The 26,944-nt window shown below is 48.5% G+C and overlaps 2 protein-coding genes across 2 annotated transcripts in view; one reads left to right on the top strand and one right to left on the bottom strand.

Annotated features, from left to right (window-relative positions):
- The window catches only part of ACSF2 (acyl-CoA synthetase family member 2), a 41,738-nt gene that overhangs the window by 5,091 nt on the left and 9,703 nt on the right, over positions 1–26,944 (top strand). The window contains exons 2-10 of the mRNA XM_072881668.1: positions 5,721–5,916; positions 7,356–7,484; positions 8,549–8,602; positions 11,708–11,826; positions 12,055–12,217; positions 12,661–12,756; positions 13,663–13,811; positions 14,420–14,511; positions 15,624–15,700. Of these exons, the coding sequence (XP_072737769.1) occupies positions 5,721–5,916; positions 7,356–7,484; positions 8,549–8,602; positions 11,708–11,826; positions 12,055–12,217; positions 12,661–12,756; positions 13,663–13,811; positions 14,420–14,511; positions 15,624–15,700 (1,075 nt within the window). The remainder of the gene's footprint in view (positions 1–5,720; positions 5,917–7,355; positions 7,485–8,548; positions 8,603–11,707; positions 11,827–12,054; positions 12,218–12,660; positions 12,757–13,662; positions 13,812–14,419; positions 14,512–15,623; positions 15,701–26,944) is intronic.
- CHAD (chondroadherin) lies at positions 20,084–25,068 on the bottom strand. The gene is made up of 3 exons (XM_072881340.1): positions 24,274–25,068; positions 20,445–20,608; positions 20,084–20,225 (listed from the first exon to the last, which is right to left on the bottom strand). Exons 1-3 carry the CDS (start codon positions 25,051–25,053, stop codon positions 20,084–20,086), a joined length of 1,086 nt encoding a protein of 361 aa, XP_072737441.1. The 5' UTR covers positions 25,054–25,068.

The following is a 26,944-nucleotide window of genomic DNA, read 5'->3' as shown; positions in this document are numbered from 1 at the left end:
TTCTATGACAAGGGGACCCGCTTAGTGGATGGGGGAAAGGCTGTGGATGTTGTCTACCCAGACTTTAGTAAAGCCTTTGATGCTATTTCCCACAGCATTCTCCTGGAGAAACTGGCTGCTCATAGCCTGGATGGTGTACTCTTCACTGGGTAAAAAACTGGCTGATGGCCGGGCCCAAAGATTGGTGGTGAATGGAGTTAAATCCAGTTGGTGACCAGTCACCACTGGTGTTCTCCAGGGCTCTGTGTTGGGGCCAGTTCTGTTTAATATCTTTATCAGTGATCTGGATGAGGGGATCGAGTGCACCCTCAGTCAGTTTGCAGATGACACCAAGCTGGGTGCAAGTGTTGATCTGCTTGAGGGTAGGAAGGCTCTGCAGAGGGACCTGGACAGGCTGGATTGATGGGCCGAGGTCAACTGTATGGAATTCAACAAGGCTCAGTGCCGGGTCCTGCACTTGGGTCACAACAACCCCAGGCAACGCTACAGGCTTGGGGAAGAGTGGCTGGAAAGCTGCCCAGCAGAGAAGGACCTGGGGGTGTTGGTCGACAGCCGGCTGAATATGAGCCAGCAGTGTGCCCAGGTGGCCAAGAAAGCCAATGACATCCTGGCTTGTATCAGAAACAGCGTGGCCAGCAGGACTGGGGAGGTGATCGTCCCCCTGTACTCAGCACTGCTGAGGCCGCACCTTGGATACTGTGTTCAGTTTTGGGCCCCTCACTACAAGAGAGACATTGAGGGGCTGGAGCGTGTCCAGAGAAGGGCAACGGAGCTGGTGAAGGGTCTGGAGCACAAGGCTGATGAGGAGCGGCTGAGGAACTGGGGTTGTTCAGCCTGGAGAAAAGGAGGCTGAGGGGAGACCTCATCGCTCTCTACAACTACCTGAAAGGAGGCTGTAGCGAGGTGGGGGTCGGTCTCTTCTCCCAGGAAACTAGTGATAGGATGAGAGGAAATGGCCTCAAGTTGTGCCAGGGTAGGTTTAGATTGGATATTAGGAAAAAATTCTTCACCAAAAGGGTTGTCAAACATTGGAACAGGCTGCCCAGGGAAGTCACCATCCCTGGAGGTATTTAAAAGACGTGTAGATGTGGTGATTCGGGACACGGTTTAGTGGTGGACTTGGCAGTGCTAGGTTAACGGTTGGACTTGATGATCTTAAAGGACTTTTCCAACCTAAACGATTCTATGATTCTGTGATTCAAACAAACAAAAGTAATCAGAGCCTGGTTAACTCTTTAGTCAACAGGGTTGTTTTAAAGAGTAAAGAAGAGGTAAGAGCAGAGCAGGGTTAACTTTCACCACCCTTTTATTGTAGTTGTGTTACATAAAAGACCCAAAAGATCTTGCTTTGGGGGGAGAAGCTCCTGATAGACGTCCATGAACAAAGGAACTGGCTGGGGAGTCCGTGAACCTCTCGAGTATGAACTCTGCAGTCAGGACGGTTCCCGAGCCCTGGGAGGGCAGGGCCTTTCCACGTGAAGAGGGGATGGCACCACAGGTCGGGTCAATGTCCTTCACAGCTGCAAGGCAGGAGCTGGTGTGCTCGTAGGGGACAGGAGGTTACACTGATGCCTCTGCCTCGTGTTCATCTCTCGTCCCTTCTGATAATTTCTGTAGAGACTGGTGAAGAGTCAAAGGTGAAAAATGAGGCTGGTTATCTTATATCAACAACTATAAAATGTTAGTTGGGGCTATTCGGAGATAAATACAAAGAGCTCCTAGGATTAGTTGAGCGTGCTTGCTTCAGTCTGATTGTTTCTGCTTGCTGCCATCAGGCAGGAGTGCTTTCTGGGTCTGCCAGCATTCGGCTGCTTGCCTGCCTTTCGCATGAGACAGGAGGGGGGTGATTTTTTTCTGGGTCTCTGATGTTTCTCTGTTCATTTGCGCTGCTGCACTCCAGGGTTACGGAGTTTTGCAGGAGCAGCTGAGTGCTGAGGCTGGCTCATTTGCAGGCACCGCAGGCTGTCTTGCTGCTGGAATGTGTTGCCAACAGAAGTCATGTGCTCTCCAAGAGTGTTTGACAGTCTATGCTGAGACCCAAGAGCAAGCGGAGTTTTATTTGCTCTCCTCTGGCTGAGGCAGGGAAATGAGAGCTGCTGTAATATCAGACCGTCGGACCATTGGTCTTGTTTTATCTGCAGCACTACGAGATGCTTCATAGGATGATGAATTACTTGTTTTCTGTAACAAAGATGAACAAAAAGATTATTTCTAAATCCTTTGGACCCTTTATTTGTAGAGGTCTCTTGATACGTTCTTTCAGATCAGATATATACACTTGCTGTTGGCTATAGGCAGGAGGAAGACCGACCCTACATTATTTCCAGCATGATGCTACTGATAACGAATGTATCATGCATCTGCCTCATTCATTCCGTTCTCAACCCCCAGTGCTTCCAACAGCCTGCTGTGTTTTATCCCACACCTTTCACTCTTGCCATGGCCCGGAGATAAGCAATACAGAAATGCTGAAGCACATGAGAGCATCAGACCAGAATTCAGAGAGCTCAAACTAGATGACCGCTGTGAATTTTGCTTTCCTTAATGTATTTGAGGAAACCATGTGAGCAGGCACTTTGAGCGGAGTTAGTGACTCTGGGTTGTGAGCTTGAGATATCTTAGGCCCTAATTTCAAAGCTGCTGATGCTTTAATTTGAAGGTGTGAATGCTTGGGACCTTTGAGAGCAAGCTGTGCGTGTTTTCACACTGTGAGGGGAAACAGCAGTATTTTCACAGTGTTTCGGAGTGCAGGGCTTTATAAAGACATCTTTTACTGCTCTTTGATGCTCTTTCATCCCCATGTTTGAGGGTAGGGAGGAAGCTGTAGCCATGAAGACTGGAGGTGGAACTGTCATTTGGCTCTGGCTTTGCACCCTCTTGTATTTAGTGTGAAAGTCTGGTTCCTGCGAGGTCACTTTTCCAGGCCCTTTGGCTCTTCAGGCCTGGAAAAAATTGAGAGAGTGCGACCAGAAAGCCTGGTCTGCCTAAGTGCTTTGCCAAGTCATGACAGTGTAAAATATCACTCTTTTCATTAGCAATGCAGGATTGTGCAAGTACCTCTTGAAGGTTGACTGCAGAGAGCAGGAGAGTTTCAGCTGGACATTTTGGATTTTGATTGAATTTTCTTACAATCTGAATTTTCTAATAATTTTTCCTCCCCTCTCCAGTCTCCTTTTGTGTTGGGGTTTTGATTTTTGTTTTTCAATCACGCAGTAGAAGAATGTGTTGGACCAAATTTTTTACCAATTAGTTCCTTGGGTGGTATCCCCAGAGGAACTGTGCAGTCTGTGAAATGCTTTTGTTTACTTGCTCCCACTTTTACTTGCCTGGCACAGAGCCTGCTCAGATCCCAGTGACCCCTGCGATGGTGTGCAGGGAAAGTGCTCTTGCGCAACCAGGTCAGCAGCTGCTCTCTGGCCGCTCCAGCCCTTCTCGGGCTGCGGGAGCGAGCAGGGACTTATCTGTGCCTCAGCTGGCAGAGAATCGTGGAGTGTTTAGGGACAGGCTCCGCTGAAACTGGAGGTGACTTGGCTGTAGAGAGATGCGAGCGTGATTGTCTCCATTAAACGTTTTTGCAAACAGCCTGCGGTTTCCTTGTCTGCCCATGTGAGCGGCTGGAGCTGCTCGTCTGAGACTACCCTATGGTGATGGGACAGTGGCTTCTCTGGTCGCCATTGTAAACAGCGAGCAGCAGTGGTTGCAATGGCTTTTACTGCTTTCCCAGGAGCGTTTGTCCTTCCCTTGGATTAGGGAGAGCTTTTGCAACCTTTATTTTATATAACCTATATTGATGAAGGCTTTTCTTCTGCAGAGCTTTCTTTCATCTCCGAGTTTATCTACGTGCCTTGCCCAGGAGCTTTCAACAAACAAGATAGTTCAGTTTAGCAATTGTCCTCCTCCTCAGGCAGCTCTTACAGCCTTGGTGTGAGTTGCCCAAGAGCAGACCTAGGAGGGACATCAGGAACAGAGTCAGTGGGAGTCGCACAACCCTCCATCCGCAGAAGAGCGGTGGGGAAAGAAGGTCAGGCCATTTGCTCAGCTCTCGGGGCAAAACTGCCCCTGGAAGGTGAAGTCTTGTTTTGTGCTTATCTCAATGTTGAACTCCAGCCTGTAGAGGAAGTAACTTCATGCTAGGTTTTCTTTCTTGTGGGCAGGAAAACAAATCTTTTATGGTAAATAGCACCGAGTCTTTGCAGAATATTGATCCCGTAACAAATGGGGAAAATCTGAGTTCAGGCTGATCTGTTTTTCCTCTCTAGGGCAGGGATCCCCCCCATTATACAGTGAATTTGCAAACACAGGGCATTGCCTCTGAGCCATGCACCCTGCAAGTGTTGCTTCACCCTGTCCTTCCTGGTCATCTCCTAAGGCAGGAATGGAGGAGCTGAGAGCACAGAGGGAGGCAGGGAAGAAGTGAGGAGGGGCAGAGAAGATGGGGGGCTGTCTGGGGAGGAGGGCAGTGTGGCAGGGGCTGGCTGCTGGGGCAGAGAGAGACTCAGAGCAGAAGGAGGTGGAGAGAGAAACCAGGGCAAGAACTGCAGCGCTCAGACGGTCAGGAGCTGTGGTTTGAGGGGAGGTTGCTGCTTTTCCACTGATGATCAGAACTCAGTGAAAGCCTTAATGATTTTAAAATGCTTTTCCCAGCTGCTCTGTCCACATCTTCTTGTTGCTAACTATGTTCTCCTAACTATGTTCCCTCTCCAGCCTGGCCTCCAGCACAATGTCTCTGTGCTCCTCTCAAGGACCCTGCCATGCCATTGCTGCCCAGGTGCTGCTCTGCTGAAACACCTCCCTGCTGTCCTCCTCCCCTCCTGTCCCCTCTTTGCAGTGGGTCTGGTCTCCTCCACCCTGTGAGCCTGCTGTATTATTATTGCCTCTGCACTTCTCCCCCCTCATCTGGCTGGTAGCTCCTCTTTACTGATGCTGTCCTCAGTACCATTAACTCTTTGCAGTCTAGCTGGCAGAGATAGTAAAGCATGCTGTTGTATACAAAGACCATTACTTTGCAAAAGCCTCTCGGTTACAGCTCAACTTCTTTGAACTCTTCTAAACAGTTTTTATTCTGCAGGATTAGACTCTTCTCTGCAGACCGTTTTGGAGACAGATAAAATGACAGATCTCTAATTTTAACTTTCTCTTTCTCGGTCATCTGCTCTTTCCAGCAGAGAGAAGCCAGTCAGGGGAATTTCCCTACAAACTGTTTTGATTGTGTTCCTTCCAAGTTATTTGCACTATTTAATGTTGCAAAAAGACCAGACCCAGTTGAGATCTCTCAGCAAAGTCCATCATCTGTCCAGATATCCCAAAATGTCCGAGGTAGCTTTCACCCCAGGTGAATGACTGTAGGACCAGGCTGTGCCTGGTCTGCAGGGCTGGCGCAGGCTCCTTCCCCATCAGCGAGCAAGGTCCTGGTTCCCAGTGGAGGGATGGAGGCTCTGCCTGTGCTGCCTGCTGGTGTGGCAGGTCCAGGTGGGTGCGCTGGGATAACCGAGGCCATTCGCCTGCTCAGTGCCCCCCTGGCTGCTGCATGTGCTTTCCAAGTGCTTTTGGAGGTCTTCCTGATCTTGACCCGCTGAAGTGGCTGCCTGTGGTTCTCACCGGTGTGGGGATGTGCATCGAGTACTCCTGGTACTGTCATCAGGTTGATAATACTTCCATCTAGGGAGAATTGTATTGATGGGTTATATTAAAAAATAGACTCTTCTTCTTTTATTTCACAGTGCCCTGCACACAGGGATGCCCTCTGCCTCCCACAGGGTGACCAACAGCTATGTCCAGGGGACCTTAGATGTTCCCCTTCTCACCAAAACCATGAGCCAGTGCCTGGACGAGACCGTCGAGCGGGTTCCTGACCGTGACGCCTTGGTCTTCTGCCGAGATGGGGTTCGGAAGACGTTTGCTCAGTTCAAAGAGGAGGTGAGTGCCTGGTTCGCCCCTCGGGGAGCCCAGGTGGGTGGATAACAGCAGCAGCAGGCATGATGGAGAAATGGAAAACGATTTCATCACTCAGCTCAGGAGTGAGGTTTGTCGTATGCAGATCTTCATCCTGGCCCTGAGCAGAGGGTGACAGCACCTCCCCAGCACACGCCAATGGGTGTGTGCTGCTTTTGTCCTCCTTAGAGTCTTGAGATCAAAGGGAGAAGGCAGCATGTGTAAAATGCTTGCTGAATATCCCAGAATGAACTTTCATACGTAAAAATTATCACCCCTATCTGATGTGGTATGGGCTGAGTCATGGTGTTTTTCTCAACTGGAGTAGGCTCCAGATCTTGTATTGGCACTCTGCTCTGACTGCTAGAGGTCCTGAGGGTATAGAGGTTTCTAGTCCAAGCACAAGGGCAACTGAGCAAAGTCAAGGATTTGGTCTCAATATCATATGCAAAAACATGTGTGGGTGTATATATACATGTGTATGTATGTGTGCATATTACATACAGATATATGTTTATGTGTATTCTGAATGGAGGGGCAATATTTCAAGGCTAACTACCTGGAAAGTTTCTATTAAATGTATGATATGATCTTGGATAGGAAGAATTGTTTGGGGTTTTTTTAGATTTACTAGCGTTTTGGTTACATCCATTCAGGTAAACAAGATTACCTGTGTTCACCCTAATTTTAAAAAGTAGGCTGTAATTCAGAACTAAATCAGAGAATAGCTATTCCTCAAATTTGTGTCTCCTACAAGGTAGTTTTCATAAATTCATTTGAGAACATAACAAAGCTCTACAAACTTTCCTGAATACTTCAGAATATGTATACATGCATCTGCACACCTGAAACATGCTTACCATCTTGCAAAATAAAGTAGTCATGTTAATATAGTGTCTGAATGCCAGTTAATGAGGATAGGAACCCCAGACTGATCAAAAATCACTTGATACAGGTTTCCTCACCTGAGTCCTTTTAGAAGTAAGTGATATGCCAGAATGGAGGCAGGTCCAATGGTGTAGATGGGCCCAGCATATGGGTAAGACTTATGCTAGGCTATGCAAGCATATGGCTAAATTGGATTGATGAGGAGCTAGACACTAGAGTCTTTGGGCAAGAAGTAATTTGCAACTATTTGTACACAATTGCCTATTTTGGTTTTATTCCTACTTTGTTTTATTGTTCCACCCTTGTTAATTTTATGCTTTCAGTCAACCATGCTTTCAAGCAGGGGCTGGTCTGTGCTCTGTGACTCAGAAGATGCTGCTGCTGCAGCAGTAGGCTGACAGACTGCAGCAGAGGTACATTCTATCCGATTTCAGTTGCAAAGATGATGCTTTTTCCCCAGAAAGCAGTGCCTGGAGACGGATATCCCCCACTGCGTCCTGTGTGTGATCCTCAGGCTCTTGTCTTTTATTTTACAGGTGGACCAGGCAGCAGCTGGGCTTCTGGCTCTTGGCCTGAAGAAGGGAGACCGGCTGGGAATGTGGGGTCCCAATACATACGAGTGGGTTCTCATGCAGTTTGCAACTGCCCAGGCAGGAATCATCCTGGTAAGGAGTTTGCTGTGTCTGGGTTTTTAGCAGTCTGTTGGGAAAGGAAATGGAGACAAAGAAGCAGTAGGAGCTCCTGGAGAGTAAAGTTTGTTGTTTCTTTTTCCCGTGCTCTTACCCAGCATCTTGGCTGTAACTGAATCCAGTATTTAAACAAGATCTGTGGAACCCTCTGTGTCTTTGTCCTCCACTATGTAAGAAAGCAGACTGCAGAGGAAGGAGCAGCAAGAAATGGACTGCTGTGAACTAGCTTGCAGCAGCCGATGATAGATGGAGACATGCTTTTGCCTATAGGACCATTTCTGTGTAACATGCTGCTGTCCTAAAGTTACCAGTTATTTAGATCCCTCCCAAATAGGTCCTGTATTGCTTCATGGTGCAAATGCTCACTTAAAAATGTCATCCAAGTTGCATATCCCCCAATGCCAATTTTCGTTTGAGAGTAAAAATGTGGTCCAAGTTGCATATCCCCCAAAGCCAATTTTCATTTAGTGAAATGCATCTTATTTAGACAGTGCACCACACGAAGGGCTGCACTGTAGCTTCTGGTCCCTTTTCTTCATCGTGGTTCATCCCAGTGTCTGCTGAGACATAGTAACAGGGTGGATAAGCATGGCTCAGCATGAACCTGATGTGAACTCAACTGCAGTGGCCAATACTGCTTCTCTGGAGAGTTGGACAGGAGAAAGCTGGTATTTTCATGGTTGTCTGTTAGGAAACCTGACTTGCTCTTGTGTTTTGAGTCTTCAGTTCAGTGGTTTGAATGTCTGCCTGGGAGTCAGGAGGTCTAGTTTCGGTTCCTGAAACTCTGTTGTGACTATCTGACCTCACATAAATCTCTCTTCTGGTTGTTTTCTTTCACACAAACACAGGATTCAGCTAATTTTTCTGGTGAATGTGAAATCCCTGTAGTGGGGAGCTCTTAGTTCTGCCTGTTGGAGAGGAGGAGAGGATTTGAGTATGGTTTGTCCCTGGGAGAACTTTTCTGTTGGAATATGTGTTAGGGGAGAGGATTTTCAAGGCAAGAGTAACTCTGATCAACCTTCTTGTTTCTCCCTCTTAAGGTATCTGTGAATCCAGCCTACCAGGCCCTTGAGCTGGAGTTTGTCATCAGGAAGGTTTGTATGGCACTTGCTGGTAATGCTAATCGATTCGTTATGAGAACGCATACAAGCAGCCGTCTGTTAAAGGGGATAGTGGGGACACAGTACAGAGGAGCTTCTGGTTAAGCACTTGGGCATATCAGTGAGAGCTGGCCTGAGAGCCAGGCTGGTGGTGGCCATGTAGAGGGAACACCACCACGCAGTGACCAAGGGGATGAAGCTGCAGTTAAGTGGTCATGTTTGTTGCTGTTCCCTTTGGCTGCCACCTTGTCTGTTTGATGGAGACTTCTGCATCGTTCTTATCCCCCTCTCTCTGCTAACAACCGTGAATCACCAATATTACACCAATAATAATCATACCTGCCAGCAGCCGTTTACTAGGGAATGAGGAAAACAAGGCAAGACTAAATATCTGATCCAGGGACTGTTCTACCCAAGAAGCTGGCAGTCAGGACAGCAGAGACTATGTAGTAGCAGGGCGTGGCTGCAATCTCAAGAAGCAACATCTGTCTTAAATCAGTTCTAACTTTCCCACACTCACGGTCCAGCCTGCCCGGGCGGGAGAGCACTGCGTGGGCGTCCTGCCTGACTTGGTGCCATCCTGCCTGCCTACCACTCGGGGCAAAAATCACCATCTGGGATTTTAACCTTGAAAGTAGAAAGGAGGAAGACTCAGAAAGGCCCAGCCTACTTGGTAGCTTGCTTTCTCCTTCCCAGATGTGCCCTAGGCCTTGCTGGCCTTGAGTTTAACCTGGTTTAAGTCGTAGGTATTGCCACTGCTTGACATCTTTCTGCTGTCTTGATTGTGGCTGCCTCAGCTACCCTTGTATACCTGCCTGGGTTTGAGTTTGCAATGTGCAGAGCACTGATCAGTTTAAACTGTTCTGGCTCTTTAGCTCCAGTAATGAGGAATCCAGGCTACTAAACACTTGACGACTAGAAATTAATCCTAGGATTGAGAAGCTAACTTGCTCATCTGTGGTTTGTTCAGCTTTAAATCAAAGGCCGATATTAGAAGAGCTGGAACCACATATGGGTCTTCCCAGCACCATCCAAGTTCTGGCTTTACCTAGAAAGAAGTGGATAATTTCTAGCAACAGAGACTTTCCTGTTGCATCAGTAACTCTGTAATTTGGTTGCTGGGCTGCAATTTGAGTTCCCATTTCATCCTTCACTTAACCCTCTCAGGTATTCTCAGTGGTGTCACTCCTGTTTTCACGCGTTAGGATTGAACACGGTGCTGCAGTGAAGCATGTCTCTTCCAGTGTGGATGTCCTCCTGCTTCTCTCACCAGGTGGAAACGTAAATGGCAGTACTTTCCTTTTTTGCCAGTGAGACCTGGCTTTTGTTTTCTTACCCGTCTCTCTGTGTCAGATTCTGCTTTGATTTTTCTCCTCCAGTGTAAATCTGGACTGTCGATGGGGTAAGAGCAGAAACGTGCTTCAGCTCCATTGGAGATTACTCCTGTCTCACCCTCCCAGGTTTTCTAGTGTTCGTAGCTTTCCCGTGTACCTTTGGCACATCTGTTTGTGTTTGTTTATTTGCACAACAAAATCCCTGAAGACTTTAGGGCTTTGTCTTTTGGATCCTGTCAACCTGTGCAGTCCCTTCCTTGCTCCATCAGGTTCCCTCCCTTTGGTATATACAGAAATACACGCTGAATAACCATTCCTCTGATTCTTGCTGTATTTCCAGGGCTTTGTAAAAGCAAACTGATGTCAGCACTTATATGACAGGTCTTTTGAAGAAGGGTCTGCTGCCATTCAGGCTGAGACCAAGCGGGAGATGCCCAACTAGAGAGCCTTGTCTCATATAGCATGTGCCCTGCGAGCTCCTCTCCTCCCGTAGCGTCTGTTTTGGAAAGCTAGTTCAACCAGAACACTAGTTTGAAAGAACTAATAGTAAAAAGTTACAAAGGGCCAAAACATCCCAGAACAGACTCAGTTCCCTGGGTTCTGGGCAGACTGTTCCAGAAAATAGAGCAAATGTTTGTCTTCCCTTCTGACAAACCCCAGAGGGTACTTAAAAATAATTTATTGGCATAGCCTCCATCTCCTTATTTCATGGACCTTGGGAAAATAATGAAAACAGACAAGTAAATAATTTATGTAAATAGTTTATTTGACAAGAATGCGTTTTTTGGAAGATGAAAGTAGTTTGCAAATCTGGGTCAAATTCAGCAGATCTCCTCTGCTGAAAAAGAAATAGAAATTCTTGGAGTAATTAAAGCGCTTTGTTTCAGGATTATGTAAATGTAAAGGTTGAATGAAAAATGTTTTAATTTTCAAAATAGCTAACGCTTTAAAAAGAGGTGGAAAAATCTCAGGAAACAGAACACCATAAAAAACCCTCACGATTAAACCTTGGCTTGACCTGAGAGGCAGTCTTTAGGTTTCCTTGTTTTTCCAAAGTTCCTCAAATGTCCTCATTTCAGATACACTCAATTTAATTTTTTTTTTTCCTCCATATTTTGGGACTGGGCTTTTTGTTAGTGTTGGGACTCCTAATGTGAAAAATCAATTGTTTGCCTTGTGCTCGCAATGAGGACTGTTGATCCTGGGAGAAGAGGTTCTCAGGCTGCAGCTCTGCTCTCTTGCCCAACAAAAAGCAACCAGCCTGTCCTGAACCAAATGCCAGGGAGGAGCAAAGCACCGGCTGCAGGTGTGGATCAGGGCTTGGGGTGCCGGCTGTGCAATAACAGCACCCTGCCCTGCGCTTGCGGGGTTTTATGAGTGCCTAGCTGTACAGGCTCGGTTTGCATTTACCCTCAGTGAATCTGCCTGCTGGAGGCATGTCCCCAGCCCTGGGAGTGTGGCTGCTGCACCCTCACTGTGCAAAGACCTACGTCATGCTCTTCAGTGAATCTTTAAACTGCTGCACACCATGACTCTTGCTAGGAAGGTGTTAGAAATCTCCAGGTTTAATCTGGAGAGAGTTCATTGTATCATGTGTTTACAGAAACAAGCCATGGAGAAAATCCAGGGGAGGTGTTAATGGCTACCACTCACTGTGTGGGGTCACAGGGCTGTGCACGTTCCTGTGTTGGTGGTGACTGCTCTTTATCATGTCCTGAACATCAACCCAACGTGACTTCTCATGAGTTTCTGTCTCCCTTCACAGGTTGGCTGTAAGGCATTGGTGTTTCCCACTCAATTTAAAACACAGAAATACTATGATATTCTAAAGCAGTCATGTCCTGAGCTAGAAAAATCCAGTCCAGGGGGAATAAAGAGCAAAAGGTGAGTTAGGAACATCTGGTGTCTTTGCACTGACCTCACAGCTGTGTCCTGCCTTGTGTCCTCTCAGCTGCACAACACAGGCTCTAGCAGAAGAAGGACCTGCGCAGGGTTTCATCTGAAGAGAACCTTCTGGAGGCTGTCCTGGAGGTTTGCCCGGACCAGTGTACACCTCTCCAGGCAGTTTTCTCCTTGCTCTGTTATTGCTGACGGTATTTTTCTTTCTACCAGGCTACCTGACTTGTCCATTGTCATCACAGTGGACTCCAAGCTGCCTGGCACCTTCCACATGGATGAAGTGATGCAGGCAGGGGACAGCAGCCACGTGAAGCAGTTAAGAGCCGTGCAGCGGACCCTTTCCTGCAATGAGCCCATCAACATCCAGTTCACTTCTGTAGGTGCTTCTGCCTGCTCCATGCCTTGTGGTTGGGTTCCTTGCTGGGGACACAGGGAAAGATGTGTGCGATGCTGAGCATCCCGTTTCCTTTGCCTTCTGCCCTCTGAGACCAAGCTCTGGTTCCATCTTCTGCTGTAGGATGGAGGAAATGTTCTAGCATTTCCCCTTGCTTCTTCCATTCTTGCTGCTCAGCCTTTTCTCAAGGGCTGATGGAGATGGGAGGGTGTCATGTGAATTCTGTCCAGCCATTCTGTTGGACCATTTTTTTGTTTGGTTTGGGATTAAGATGCTGTTAAAGAAGAAAATAAAGTCTCCCAGGTCTGAATGGAGAATGAAGTGCAAGATCACCGTAGAATCTGCCTGGGAAATCACCCCTGAGAGCACACGTAGCTCATCCTCGGAAAAGGTGGCATCATTGCGTAATGCGCTGTGTCTTTCAGGGGACAACGGGAAGCCCCAAAGGAGCCACCCTGTCTCACAGGAACATTGTGAACAATGCCAATCTGATCGGTCTGAGGCTGGGGATCACAGAGCAGGTGGGTCTCGGTGGGACCACACTTTGGGGTGGTCTCCACTGCCATAGAGAGACCACGTGTGTGGAGAACGTTGGTGCTTGCTCAGCAGAAGGGCAGAATGTTTTGCTGCAAATGACGTTGAGGGATACTCATGCATAACATTTCTAATTTCAATGGAGTTTCATTGATGTTTCATGTGAAGTTTTTTTGGGGAAAAAAAATGATACCTTTTGCAGGGGGGGAATTGTGAAATTAATCACTTTTCATTTTGGTGAATACTAATTTCAAATAATTACGAGACTGGATATTAGCTTTGAACTCTGTTGAATGAGGTTTTAATTTGTTTTACATGACTTAATTTCAAGTCAGGTATACAGTCTTGTAAATCTTATCAGGATATGACCTTTCTATTTGTAGTTTCTTTTAAAAGTTGTTAAAGGCAAATATTTTCTTTTGAAGTTCTGAAGTAGTTATTTCTAACACAACAGCTTTGATCCAGAAAAAAGATGGGTTGTTTCAATCAGTCTTCAGAGCCTTTGGTGTTTTTAAAACAAAATAAAATTAATAGCATGTGCCAAGTCCTGCATATTTCGTGCCTGTCATAGCACTACCACTCTTCTCTTCTGGCATATCATAAAATAATGTGTAAGCAATACCAGACCAAAAAGTCTAGCAAAGAAAAGACATTGCAAAATTACGGAATGAAACTTTGACATTAAAAACTTCCCAAACTGATTTTTATTAAAGGCAGGAAGCATCAGCGTTGTGTTTCCACATGACAGGAACACAGATGAATGTCAGATTTCCAGCAAGTTTTCAGTGAATCAGGGAACACTTCTCTGTTCAGATCTTTGCTCTTCAGCAGTGAGATGGGCTAGTCATGGACTGGAAGATCTCTTCTCACTGTTGTCTTTGGCTTGATCCCAGGACTATCGTGTTGGCCTCCCCGCACCCCTCTATCATTGCCTGACGTCAGTAGGAGGCTGCATGGTGATGGCTCTGCACGGGTCCTCCTGCATCTTCTCATCGCCGAGTTTCGAGGGGAAGGCTGCTCTGAAGGCAGTGTCTCAAGAGAAGTGAGAGCTCTTTTGTGTCTTGCTACAGAGGAGTTCATTGCCTTGTGGCGATGCTTTCTTCCCTTGTCTCACCTGCCAGGCCCTTGCTTATGCTCTTCCTTCCCATGATGGGAGACGCAGGTTTGCTGGTGCACATACTTGCACAGGCACTTCAGGAGCCTAAATCCTGCCTTTTCAGCTGCACTTGGGAGTTTGTCACACTTCCCTTTTCCAAAAAATAAGGGATCCTTCAGGTCACTGTAGGGCTTTGGCTGGAAAACGTAGTGGTGTCTTGGTTTGCTATGTCTGGTGTGTTTTTACACCTAACCACCTGCCCTCCTTCTCCGAGTCCAGCTCTGCTGCTGAGATAGTTGCATTTCCAGCTTGTTCTTCATGTGTAGCTTGGGAAACAAAAGAGCTATCATCGTGTCTGCATAATACACACACGTATATATTTATTTTTTTACACATACGTATGTATATGTACACGGATGAAGAGCACATCTGCTGTGCCTGCCTCCGTGCTGCTGCTCCGCAGCCCCGCGCGCGATGGGACGGATGGGGTGCCGAGCTGGGGCTGCCCCTGGTTCCAGCTCTGCAGCTTTGCCTTTTCTCTCCCCTTCCTGAAGATGCTCCTTTCTACTCGGCACGCCAACCATGTTTATAGACATGCTCTCCCAGCCGGACTTGGACTCCTACGACCTGTCAACTCTCCGGGGAGGTAAGTCTGACAGTTCAAATGACAAAATCCTGAGAAACTGGATATTACTGGTTCCCTGCTGGGAGGCTGTATTAAGCTTTGCGAGAAAATTGCTTTGCTGGAGGGAAGAGTTTATTTGCACGAGCCTTGTGTGTCACTGTTAATTTGATGCTATGTTTCATTTCCTTGGGGTTTCCTTCAAGAATTATGCATTTTTAAGATTTCTTTCATCTTAAAGCAGGTTGGGGAAGGTCCTTTCTGTTTTACCTGCTAGATCGGGGAGCTGGGAAGCCTGGTTTTGCTCGACTCTTGTCTCATCAGCCACCACCGTGTGGCAGCAGATGCTTTGTGTGCTTTAGGCTGGTGCAGTCCCTAAAGCAGAGCTACGCTGTGATTTCTCTGACCTAAAGTTTCCTGCCTGTTTTTGAAGTCATTCATCTAAATACTGGAGAGGGTGTGATAACGCGTGCTGGAGCTTTCTCTCTTGTCGCACACAGCCTCGGAAATAGCTGAGCTGAAACAAGGAGACCACCAGCCCTTTTGAGGCAATAACAGTATGGAGAGGAGATGGTGCTGGAGAATAAAGAAACATTTAAGCAGATTACCTAATCATCTCTGCTATGTGAAAAATGATCCTGTCTCATCTTGTTCCCCAGCAAAGCCTATGTATTACCCCGTTCTTTTGCTCGATCATCCTAGGACGGAACAGGTGAAAATCTGCCCTCTCCCAAAAGGGCTGCTCTGTGCAAGGCAGGAGGAAAGGTTTTTGGTGTTATGGTGGTGATGATCAATGGGAGTGTTTGTCCTGCTAAAAGTCTGTGCCTCTTTCTCCTCTGAATCTTTCCTTTTTGGGAACTGCAGCTTGGACTAGGTTTGTGCTATAGAGTTTATTTTCCTCATGAGAGAACTCTGCCAACCCTTAATTCATTCAGGTAAACTGGCCTTGCTGCAGCCTTTGCTTCTAGAATAACTGGGACCTGTATCCATAAAAATAGAAAGTATTTTGACAGGAACCGGTGTATCCCAAAGGTCTTGCCAGCATTTAAATCTGGGAGTGCAGAACCTTCTGAGGGACCGCTCCTGGGAATAAATAGATGGTTTCCAAGGCAGTCATCTTTTCCTCTTTCTTCTAGGAATCATTGCAGGTTCTCCGGTTCCCCCTGAGATCATGAAGATGATTATCACCAAGATGCACATGCCGGAGGTCGTGGTGAGTCATGGTTGCTGTGACTAGAGCTACAAGTGGTGTTTGTGGTGGTGAGACCCTGAGTTTGGGCATCTCTGCACTGCAGTGGTACCCAGCGGTGCTGGAGCTTCTGGGATCAGGCGTGATGGGACCGTGGGCGCGAGGCGAGGCAGAGGAGTGAAGGTGTAGAGGGGCTGGGAGGAAGAAGGAGGATTCTGCCTGGTTGCTGATGGGGTGTTTGTGGAGGAAGCTTTGTAAGAAGAGAGGACATTGCATTCAGTGTCGTAAACTGAGCTTCTGCTGGTGCATTTCAAAGCTTTTATAAACCCTTCTGTTGTACATGCTGCAAGGATGAATGATTATGGAAGAGGCGTTGCTGGTTTGTATCGGTGTGGGTGGGTGCATGTGTTCATCTTGCTGCAGAGCTGTCAGGTTTCTTTCACCATCCTGGGCTGCATGCAGATATAAAACCTTGTTGCACGCTATGCATTTGAGTCTGAGTGTTGGAACGGCGCCATCCACACGAGCAGCACTAGGCATTGCGTTGCCAGAAGGGCAGCACGTGTCGGACCATGCGTGCTGCTGCTCCATCGATGGCATGTCCCTGCCCCCTTGACCTGTGCAAGAGCATCAGCATGTCCTGCATGTGGAGGGGGACAGGCCACCAGCGAGGGGGTCAGTGGCACTCCAGGTGACACGTTTCGTAGGCAGGTCCTGCCATCTGCACATGTGTGCCTGTGAGTGAATGGCTGAGCCACAAAAAGGACTTTTTTGTTTTACTTTAAAGGAAATAACTTCAGTGCCATGCTGCTTGCAAATGCTGAGGAAGCAGACTGTTGTGATGAATAAACATGCGGGGCTGGGAGTCAGATTAGGCGTGTTATTGTTGGCAGACCCGGACCGCACCAGGGTTTTACAGGGACGACTGTGTGCTCTGCCGCAGATCAGGGGAGTTCAGGGCATCTGTCCTGGCGCCATCTCAGAGGCGGCCATGGATTTTTCCTGGATGTGATGCTCTTAATGCCGAGCTGAAAACACCAGGGACAGCCCTGGTGCTGTTGCCCGGACTCTGTCAGGTGACAGCTACCTATTTTTATAGTAGGCTTGAGTTTGGCCTCACAAAATATTTTCAGACATTACTGCAAGTGCCCAGGACTCATTAGGTGTCACATGTTCCTCCTTTGTAGAAAGAGAAATAAGAAAACCCTCCCAAACAGTTGCTCTGCCCATAGAATGAAGAGGATTAAGTCTATATTTGTACCACTGGTCTCATGTTACTTCTGATCGTCCAGCCCTCAGACAGACACAGGGAGACTTGTTGAATTCATCTTTGCAGCAAGAGCTTTATACAGAAGATGTACATAAGAAAATATACAATTTGATTTCTATATAGGAGACAGAGGAGTTTTCATCCTCTTAAAGGTCATTTACACTCAGTTACAGAGGAATAAATATACATATATTTATATAACTCTTTATGATTAAAAAACACAGTTAAGTTGCAACTGTGGTATTGTAATAGCCGTGACAATAAACCGCAGTCATCCTGGTGTCCTGCTAGATCCTCTGGAGTATGGGCAGAGAGGAGAGGAGGGGTACCCAAGCCAGGCTGCACGGTGCACACCTTCTCCTCTCGGACGTACATGCATCTTGGTAGACCCCACAGAGTGGGAGGGAATCCAGTCTTCAGATGGCTCCAGTTTTGGGGTTTCCCAGTACTGCTTCACTTAAAGGATTTCTGTCCGACCTAGAGAGATTGCCGCCTTTTGGTGTGAAAGGGCAGCTCGGTCTCGGGGCCACCAGTTCTTGGTCATTGCTTCACCTATCCCCCTCAGCCCTGACCTGCAGGGATCCCCTCCGTGGGAAGGCAGAGGAGTCTCTTTGCATGGGTTGAGACCAATTTTCCTGATCAAGCAGCTGGGGGAGGGATGCTCCTACCTTCCCACTTGCTTCCACTCCACTGGAAGGGGAGAGACAGTGACCAACTGGTTGATCGGGGACGTGGGTTATGTTGCCTCTGGGAAAGATGACTGTGTTTTACCGGCAGGATCTAGGTTAGCTTGTCTTAGTATGGTCATGCATAGTTTAGTTTTTAAAAATGCCTCTTTTAAAATACATAGATGTCGGAAAAGATTGAAAAGGTGGATTCCATCCTGCGATCAGCAGAGAAGCGGGGATTTGGAGGAGGCTGGAGGTGTTCGGATATATCAGAAATGTTTCCTGACAGGTAGGAGAAGCTTAAGGAAGGACTCAGAAGTCAGTAGTTTTCTGATGGTTGAAGTGACCGGTCACCAGGACAGGCCATACCGGGGCCTGCTAGGGAGAAAAAAAGAGAGAAGGCCACATGTTTAAGGGGATTTTTCAAGCAGACCAGTAAACTTCTAGCATTTGTCTGTTTATTTTGACAGTGAGTGAATGAAGCCCATACTTGAAAGTGAAGAGTTAGGAGTCAAGGAGCCATTACGAGTTCCCACAGTAGAGGAGATGGGTTAGTCCTCTCTCTGACCTCTTCTGCCAGCTCTCTGTGTGACTCTTGAGTATCTTACCCAAAGCATTGATGGTCAGTGAGCACTTCCTTTGTAAAGGAAGAAACCCAAGAGCAAAATTTTCAAGAGTAGTGAATTATTTTGGTGCCCCGGTTCTGAAAATTCAGGGCAGGCAGATTTTTAGAAACTGCCAAGCAGCTTTTCATCTGAAATGTGGTCAGTCACCCAAGTCACTGATCATCCCTGAAACACAGACTCCCATGGCTGACGTCTGAGAAAGCTGCCTGGCTCTCAAGAGGTGCACGATGAGGTCAGAGGTACTTCATATTCCTTAAAATCATGCTCACCACACTGGAATGGGTTTGTGTGCCTGCATTTTGGCACTGACACCTGAAGGTACCGAGCTTTGTTTTCTGCAAGACTGGAATAAATAGTTTTCTATTAAATTAACACTTGTAAACCTGTTTGAGAGACCTGGATGGAAGGTGCTATAGAAAAACCGGGTATTATTGTCATGGTTTTCTTACTCTCGTCATGGAGGAGTGAACTGGAATTGAGTTCAGGCAGGGAGAGAGGAAGATTAAGAAGGGCCAGACCTGTAAATAAAATACATTTAAGTATTGTGGTTTAGAAAACTGAAGTTTTTCCATCCTTAGAGCGGAACTTTACCCGTCCTATATGGAACGACTGCTATTTCCATCTCTAATCCATAAAACCTCTGGCACTGCAAGAGAACTAACCACTTTAGGAAGGCGCAGAGCAGCTGGCATCATCGCTGACATTTTGGTCATAAATTTACTTTCTCCATCCTGTTATGCATATCCTTAGTGAACTGGGGGCCAAATGGCCATAGCTGGGCTTGGGGCTTCTGCCTCGTCCTTTCTGTTATGAAAGGGCACAGTGGCAACCTTTGTTCGTACAGTGCAGTGCAGGGTCACTGTGCTTTACTTAACAAATGAGCAAAGGACCCTTTCCCAAGAGCTTACAAACTTGCAGGCTCATCCAAAGTCCTTTGGAATCCGTACAAGCTCCAGACCTAATCCTGGGATGGGGAAAAGTAAAATGCTTGGGATGGAGTGATGACAGTTGTGGCTTTTTTGCTACTCTGTGCGCTGAATTTAATACTCTTGGTAGTTTCCAGTTGTGGAAGGTGTTTGTGTGACAGGTTTTCACGGTTGGTGTTTGGATTGGTAGATGTCAGCAAGCTCATTGCTCAAGGGAAAGTCAACCCTGTCTCTGAATCACCTTCTGGCCCAGAACACTTTATTCAAAGAATATTTGCTGTCTCAAACCTTCCTCTTCTGGGACACTCATTTGAAGGCATCAGCCCTTGTTTTTAAATACCCAAGTCTTGGATGGGAATTGTAGTTGCTGAAAGGCAGGTGGTGGACTGAGAACTGCTCCTTGTAGAAGACATCTATTTTCATATGGGTTGAGCAGCCTGGGGCCAGATTTCCCAGCAATGTCCTGTCCTGGATTTCAAACCAGACTCGGAGGACCTTTACTAGGGCAAAAGGCTGAGCATCTCCAATTGGTTGGAAAAGTAAAGCGTGTGTGATCCCAGCTCAAGGTAAGAGTAGGCTAAATCCACCCTTGTTTTGACACTTAATTAGACGTTTCACCCTTACTTGCTGCCCCAGGCCTGTCTTTAGCCCCATGTTTGTTTTACAGGGTTGACTCCATCCCTGATGCTCCAGGCAGATTCTCTGCTCTGGGAGCCCATGGAGCCCGGTATTGCCAGGAGATGGAGCAGCTCTGAGTGGAGGCATTGGTGGGTGAATGGACGAGCTGTTTTGAGCCAAACCCTAGTGTCATTGAAGCCAGAGTCAAAAGTCCCCGTACCTTTGGTGGCATCAGGGTTTGCTGTAGGTCAGACTAAAAGCTACCAATAGGAAGTGGCTCTATGAACCATCTTACATGTTTAATGGCGGCTTCCCTTCTTGGACCTCTTGGTGGGGAGCTTGCAGGTGCGGAGGGCCGGGGTGTCTCTGATGGACTGTCCCCGGTACTGCGCGGGTGTAGAGCAGGTCTCCTCAGTGCGGGTGCGATTGCCCTTCAGCCACCTGGGACACAGGGAGAAAGAAGACCAGGAGTTTACAAGAGGTACAAACCATCATGGACAACACTCATACCATGAACAGAGAGGGCAGGCTTGGAGAGAGAGCTGCTGAGCATGTGTGCAGCCTTCAGCAGCCTCCTCTTGCCTGGCACAGCTCGTGGGGTCCTCCCTTGGGGGACCCCCAAGGAGACCCCAGGGAATGCGGGGCGGGAAGGGGCCGTACTTGCGCAGATGTGCTAGCTGGCAGTTGCAGTGCCAGGCATTTCGGGAGAGTGTCAGCGTCTCCATTTTGTCGAAGGGGAAGTTGCGGGGCAGCTGGGTGAGCCGGTTGTTGTCCAGGTGAGCGGTCTTCAGCATGGTCACACTGGTGAACGCATTGTCTGCAAACTAAAGCACAAAAGTTTCTGGTGAGGAACATTAAGCTAGGGAAGGGGACTTCAAGCCCGAGTGCCTCTGTTCAAGACTTTTAGTGGCATAAGCATGGAAAGAGCAAGAGAAGGAGCAGTGGAGGGGGGTCCTGACTCGTTGGAAGCTCTGGACGCCTAAGAGAGGCACCAGGCTGGTGAGCTCATGGGTGATGGAGTCTCCTGCCTGAAGAGAGCTATGTCCCAAATCCATGCAGGATTGTCTTTGCAGCCACATCCCTAAATAAAGTGAAGTCTGGCAGCCCTCTTTATTTTTGAGCCATAGTTTTCTGTTCTAAATGAAGATATTTTCTGGGTGTATTCCTTTCCAAGGCTGGAAATCCTCCCAGCGCCTGTTGCCTTGCCGGTACTGGAACGGCTGAAGGAGGGAGTGTTTGTGGCGTCTGAAGGGACTGTAGACTTTGGCAGCGCCCAGGGGCTCCGAGTGGAAAGTTACACTTGGCATCTGAGCAGTGTAGAAATAGAGGCAGGTTTCCAGCACCTCAACCTCCTCCGTTTTTTTCTCATTTCCAGCGGGTTGTTTGCAAGGGATGCTGCAAGACTTGTCTTTTCTCAATTAATGGGCAGGCTTTAAGGGAGAGCCTCCCTTAAAAAAGCTGCCAAAGAGAGGAAGGAGGCTGTAAACCCAGCTCTGTAGCCTTCTCCTCTCCTCCCTGAGGCCTCATCCCTGTTTTTTCTCAGCCCATGGTTACTCAGGTTGGAAAGTTTCTTCTTGAAAGCAAACCGCTCAACACAAACTTCCTTGGCGGTGATGAATTGGAAAAGGGGTCATTGACAAAGCACAAAGCTCCTCTTGGCTATGACCATTTCTTCCCATTTCTTACCCTTCTCAAAGCAGGGCAAAGCTTTCTCAAAGGGGTGGAGAGAAGGTCTAGGTCTAGCTAGGTCTAGGTGTACCTAGGTCTTACCAGAACCCCCCCCAGTCAAGGACCTGTGCTCCCATTCCTGGCCAGAAGCTCACATTCAGACAGGACCATCAGGGTGTGTTCAAGCTGTCTAAGCTGAAAAGCTTGACAAAGGAAATGCACTATTTTAAGCTGTGAACTTTTGTCATCTTCCAAATTAAGCAATGTTGGATAGGATTAGAGCTTAGCTAAGAGACTCCCAGAGTACTGTAGCTGTTGCACAGTCAGCGGTGCTGGCCTCTGTGGTCCAAAACCGAGCTGACCTTGGTAGGTTTTACTGTGCTGATAGTGGAGCTGCTCAGAGAGATGCTGGCACGCTGTGCAGCGGGGCGGTAGCCTGGCCACGTTCTGATTTCAACAGTGGTGTACTGTCTCAGCTGCTCATTCCTCTCCCAGCCCCATAAGAAGAGTTCACATCTGCTGGTAACAGCTGCTGCGCTGCCTGCCAGAGCATGCCTTTGTAAAGAAATTGGTGATTTTCCCCTTATTTAGATGGAGGATTGCTGATGTAATTTATTTTGCAATAAATATGTAGAGAGGGGCGTACGTAAAGCTTCCAGGATCTGCATTGCCTGGTTTCATGTTGATGTACGTGGTGGGTCCTGGCCCGTGCGACGCAGCCCTGTGGGTGACTGGTGCAGGTCCGTGGTGCTGGTGGGGAAGGGGAGCTCTGTGCTGGAGCTGCAGAGCAGCCTGAGGGCTCTCCTCCTTCTGCTCAAGTGCAGTATAGGCTGGGATAGCTTCATGTGGAAGGGTTTTGCACTTGATCAGCTCAGAAATCTTGCAGCCATGCAGGGAACAGCTAAGGACAGTATTTTTGTGAAGGAGAAAGAGCTGCAGTCAAGATGCCAGCGGCATTTAAAGTATTTGGTAGTGATTTCCTAGGTCATGAAGCCTCTGTGATTAGATGTCTCCTAGCAGTGCAAAGTTCATGTGTGGGCCATTTGGATATGAGGCCTTTGAAGATTCGAAGAGAAAACTCTGAGCTGGGATGGGAGCTTTTTTTTCCTGAAAAATAATGCAGCCCTAAAGCTGCAGAAGCCACCCCTGTTAATGCTGATCCTGTAAACTGGTGTCGTACTGGGCTGTTGGGGAGGAAAGGAGGCATCTGGCTGCAGAAGAGCCTTTAAAGATCCTGTCCGCAGGTGGTCACTGAAAAGAAGAAAGTCTTTTTTGCTGGCTAGAATTGTTAACCCTTGCTTTTTGGACAATCCAAGGACACTTAATTCCCTGGAGCACCACTGCATCATGGGTTAGTCTGATTTCTTCAAAGTATAACTTGGGACTCTGATGTCTCTACAGCTGGTACAACACTTAAGCTGTAACTTTTGACTTGCGCATGATGAAAGTACCTTAAAGCGAGTCTACAAAAGTACCATGACAGCATGTCTAAGGTCTTGCCTAGAGAGGTCAGTAGGTTGTTTTCAAGTGTTGAGTTTGCTTACTCCCATCCTGGAGAGGTTAGTGCTGAGAGTGGACAAGAGCTTAAATACCGACTGAGTGCTACTGAGCTGTTTTAGGTAGTGTTGTTCTCCACCTGCACAAGCTGTAATTCCAGTTTTTGAGCATTTTGGGATGCTATATCCCCTTGAAAACTCTAGTGTGCTCTATTCCTGGTAGCTTTCAGGTGATCTGCCTCGTCCCTGTGAGGCCCTCTGAGTTGCTCTTTGTTGCTAAGACATTCTCTTTTTCATCACATCTTCCTGCACATGGTGGGTGTTGCTTTGCCGTGAGGTCCTAGCCTGCCTTACCTGGATGCCTTTTGTCTTTGGGCTTCCTGGCAAAGCATTGTCCCAGGGAGAACTGTTCTGCTCCACCTGCAGCACCCTCCCTTTCCAGCCACATGGGGTGCACCTAGGACATCAGGCTGCAACGGGGTGCTGCTTTTCTTGCACTGTGCTTGTTTCTGTTCTTGCACTGCCTGACATTGCAGAGGTCCCAATGCAAGTGTTTCCCTGAGGGTGATGCTCCTGCCTATAGATCATGCTTTCTCACAGAAGAAGGAGGGGGTTGTTTTGCCATTCGGGATACCTGAATGTCCCTCCTCCTCTCCAGCGGGAACAGGGCCCCTTTGTAAGATGCTGCGGGAGTTCCTTTTGAGAGAGCATCAATAAACAAACCGTTCTTTATAAAGTGTAAAGTTGGGAGGCATGGAGGGAGGTGAAGGTGAAGGTCCATATGCCTACCTGTCTGCAAGGCGTGGGTAAGAAACTGCTGCTATTCATAGCCCCTTCTGAGGAGTCTCCCCCTCCCAACGTAGAACAGGTACCCAGGCTGAACGAAGGAGGCAGAGCAGTTCAGCTCTGCAAGGTGGCCGTGCCCTTCAGTCCCTCAAGTACGAGGCAGATGCTCGCCTCTCATCCCACACCTTGGGTCTGGGATGATGGAAGGTTGCTAATTGTCCTAGAGCACCCCAAATACCTTTCTCAATGACTGGTGTCACCTCCGGCTTGGGAGGGAATGTGCTGCCTTTCCAAGGAGTTTGATCAGCTCCAGATAATTTGGTTTTGCATAAAATAACTCAACAGAAGGGTGGAGTGCTCTCTCTCATCCCTTGTTTGGGCTGTGTCAGGGGTGTTATCAGCTGACCAATGCCTCGCTGTCTGCAGAGCCTGCAGACCTGCATCTCCCCTCTCCTCTGCAAGGGAGGGACAGCAAACCGAGGGCTTTGTAAAGGAGAAGTCCCGTGTTTTTTATCTGGAACAAATGGAAAGAGACTCACCTTCTTCAGTTTCATGTTGTCCAGGCTGAGTGTCTGCAGGTAACGCCCGAAGGACTGGAAGGCATTGTCAGGGATGACCTCAATTGGGTTATGAGAAAGCTTCAGTTCCTCCAGCACTCTCAGCTTACTCATTGCGTTCACAGGATAGCTGCTCAGCTGGTTCTTGTCCAGGTGGAGGACAGCGAGGTTTTCTACATCCTCCAGAGCCCCAGGCAGGAGGTTGGTAAGGGAGTTGTCAGAGAGGAAGAGCCAGCGCAGGTCTTTAGCCCCGTTAAAGACCCCTGGTTTCAGCTCCCGGATTTTATTGCTGCCTAAGTGCAGGATGAAGAGGTTGACAAGAGGGGAGAGGAGCCCTTTGGGTAGGTCTGGGATCTTGTTCTGGTCCAGGTACAGGTAGGTGAGCTCAGACAGGTCATCGAAGGCTCCTGGCTTTATGACACTGATCTGGTTATCAGTGAGATAGAGGTAGACCAGGCTCTTGAGCCCCCGGAAGGCTCCAGTCGAGATCTCCTTGATCCGTGAGCTCTGGAGGTGCAGGGACACCAGCTTTTTCATGTCGCGGAAGCCGTTGGTCGGCAGGACGGGGAAGTTGTTCTTCTGCAGGTTGAGAAGCCGTGTTTGCTCAGGCACCTTGGGGATCTTCTTCAACCCTGCGTTGTCGCAGATGACGTGCTGCAGGTCTCCGCCGTGGCAGTGGCAGCTCGGGGGACATGCCTGCGCGATGGAGGCGAGACATGCCAGTAGGCTGAGGACACTGAGGAAGAAGCCTGACCGATTCATGGTCAGATCTGGAATTAGTGTGGTGGGAAGAGAAGCAGCAGGAGGAGGAGGAGGAGGGAGATGGGTGGGAGAGAGAGAGTAACTGGGTTTGCAGCATGCTGAACACAGCCCTATTTATAATGTTATTAAAAAGCAAAATCCCTTCCCACAAACCGCAGGCAGCAGCCAGTTGGAAGCAACTGGCGTTGGGAACTTACTGTGAGCTTAACCCCTTGGCACCAGGCAGAGGAGTGTCCGCGGTCCTGCCTGGCCCCACTGCCGAAACAATTGTGCAGAGGTAGTTTTCCTCTTTGCGACAGGGAGAAAAATGGTCAGGAAGAACACATGCAGACCTGCTCTGTGGGGAACCTCTCTGGTCCCCGCTGAGCCAAGCAGGGCCCAGATTCATCAGTGGGGGGAAAAACAACCTGTTTCAAATGGCATAGCAGGGAGCACGGCTCCCAGCCACCTTGTGCTGAAGCTTTCAGCAGGCTCCTGGGCTGTATTTAGCCTCAGCTGGTTTGGGGAGAAGCATCTTGTCGTGCTATCACAGAGGAAGATTTTGGGGGGGTCTTGTCTTGCTGATTTCAGAGGAGTTTGCCTGAGCAGGGACGGGAGAAGATGGGAGCGATACAGGGTCATGCCAATGGCCAGCAGTGCTGTAGTTGCTCTTGCAATGCAAAATTTTGGTTGAAGACTTGAAGATCTAGACTGCACCTAGGAGTTGGCCGAGAAAGGAAGAGCAAAGACAGTCTTAACTTCTGCTGCATCTTTCCTACGAGCAGTGGAGTGTGACACATCCAGAGCTGGTCACGGTCAGGAGACCTGTGTGAGGGTTTTTTCTCAGCATGTGGCACTGCGGATCAGTGGCCGTTGCCTTCCAGCAAGGGATGGGGCAGTGGCAGAGCCTGCGGGGAAGCGGTGGCCCTGGGGCATGGGTGGTGGGTATGAAATGCCGGACAGTGGTGCCTTGCTGCGTGCCCGGCTCAGATGAGGTGCCTGCGGCTCTCGAGACAAAGCTATGGACAGGGAAAGGCGTGGGCATTGGTAAAGGGATGGTGAAGTAGCAGAGCAAGGAAATCACTGCCGGAGCTGGGACTAGGGTCTGCCTTGGCTCCTGTCTTGGGGTAGCAGTGGCAGAGGTGAGTTAACAACGTGGGGGATGTCCCTTGCTCTCCCAATAGAGAAGGCTAAAGCAAAGCAGTTAAAAACCCCAGCGCCTGCTTCTGTGAGTGTGGAGAGATCGATCCAGGGGTTGTGGGGTGGGGTTTGGAAGTGGAACATTTTGAACTGATTTCCAGCCAGTTCCTGGCTGCAGCAAACAGCTGAGAGCCGAGCACATAACTGTGAGCTTGTTGAGATTTCTGCTCCTGAGCCTGGCTGCAGAGCCCCAGCGGAGCTTTTGCAGAGGCGAGACAGGCTCAAGAAAGGGAGGAAATCCAAGGGCTGACTTAGGACACAGAGAGGCTTGTTCACCAAGATTTCTGGGTTTTTCCATTGTTGCAATGAGGAATTAGCCAGGGCTGCCGAGCATGCTCCGGACGGTGTTATGCAAACCGCCTGGCAGCCCGCGCTCTGGTCAGCAGCTGTCAGTCTGAACAGTGTTTTCATTCCATGACTAATTTGAGGGAGAAAAGGGGCTTCTGGGGTGTGCCTGTAGATTCTGGTGAGCCTGTGGGGCAGATGGGGTTGGCAAATGATGATGTAATGGGGGACCTCGGTGCAAACCAGGCCACGTCAGGCTTCCAATGTTTGTCAGCCCTGAGGTGAAACGCCCTGCTGTCGAGCTGCAGCCTCGCCACTCGCCTCGGCACCAAGTGCTTCTCCTGCCTCATCTCTGGAGAGATGCCCTGACCCTAGGAGCTCCAGGCTCCTGCTGGAGGGACCTCCTGCAGGACCCACTACTGTAGTT

The sequence above is a fragment of the Ciconia boyciana genome, chromosome 16 (genome assembly GCF_034638445.1).
Source record: "Ciconia boyciana chromosome 16, ASM3463844v1, whole genome shotgun sequence".
Lineage (NCBI taxonomy): Eukaryota > Metazoa > Chordata > Aves > Ciconiiformes > Ciconiidae > Ciconia > Ciconia boyciana.
This window is presented reverse-complemented; position numbering and strand designations above follow the sequence as displayed.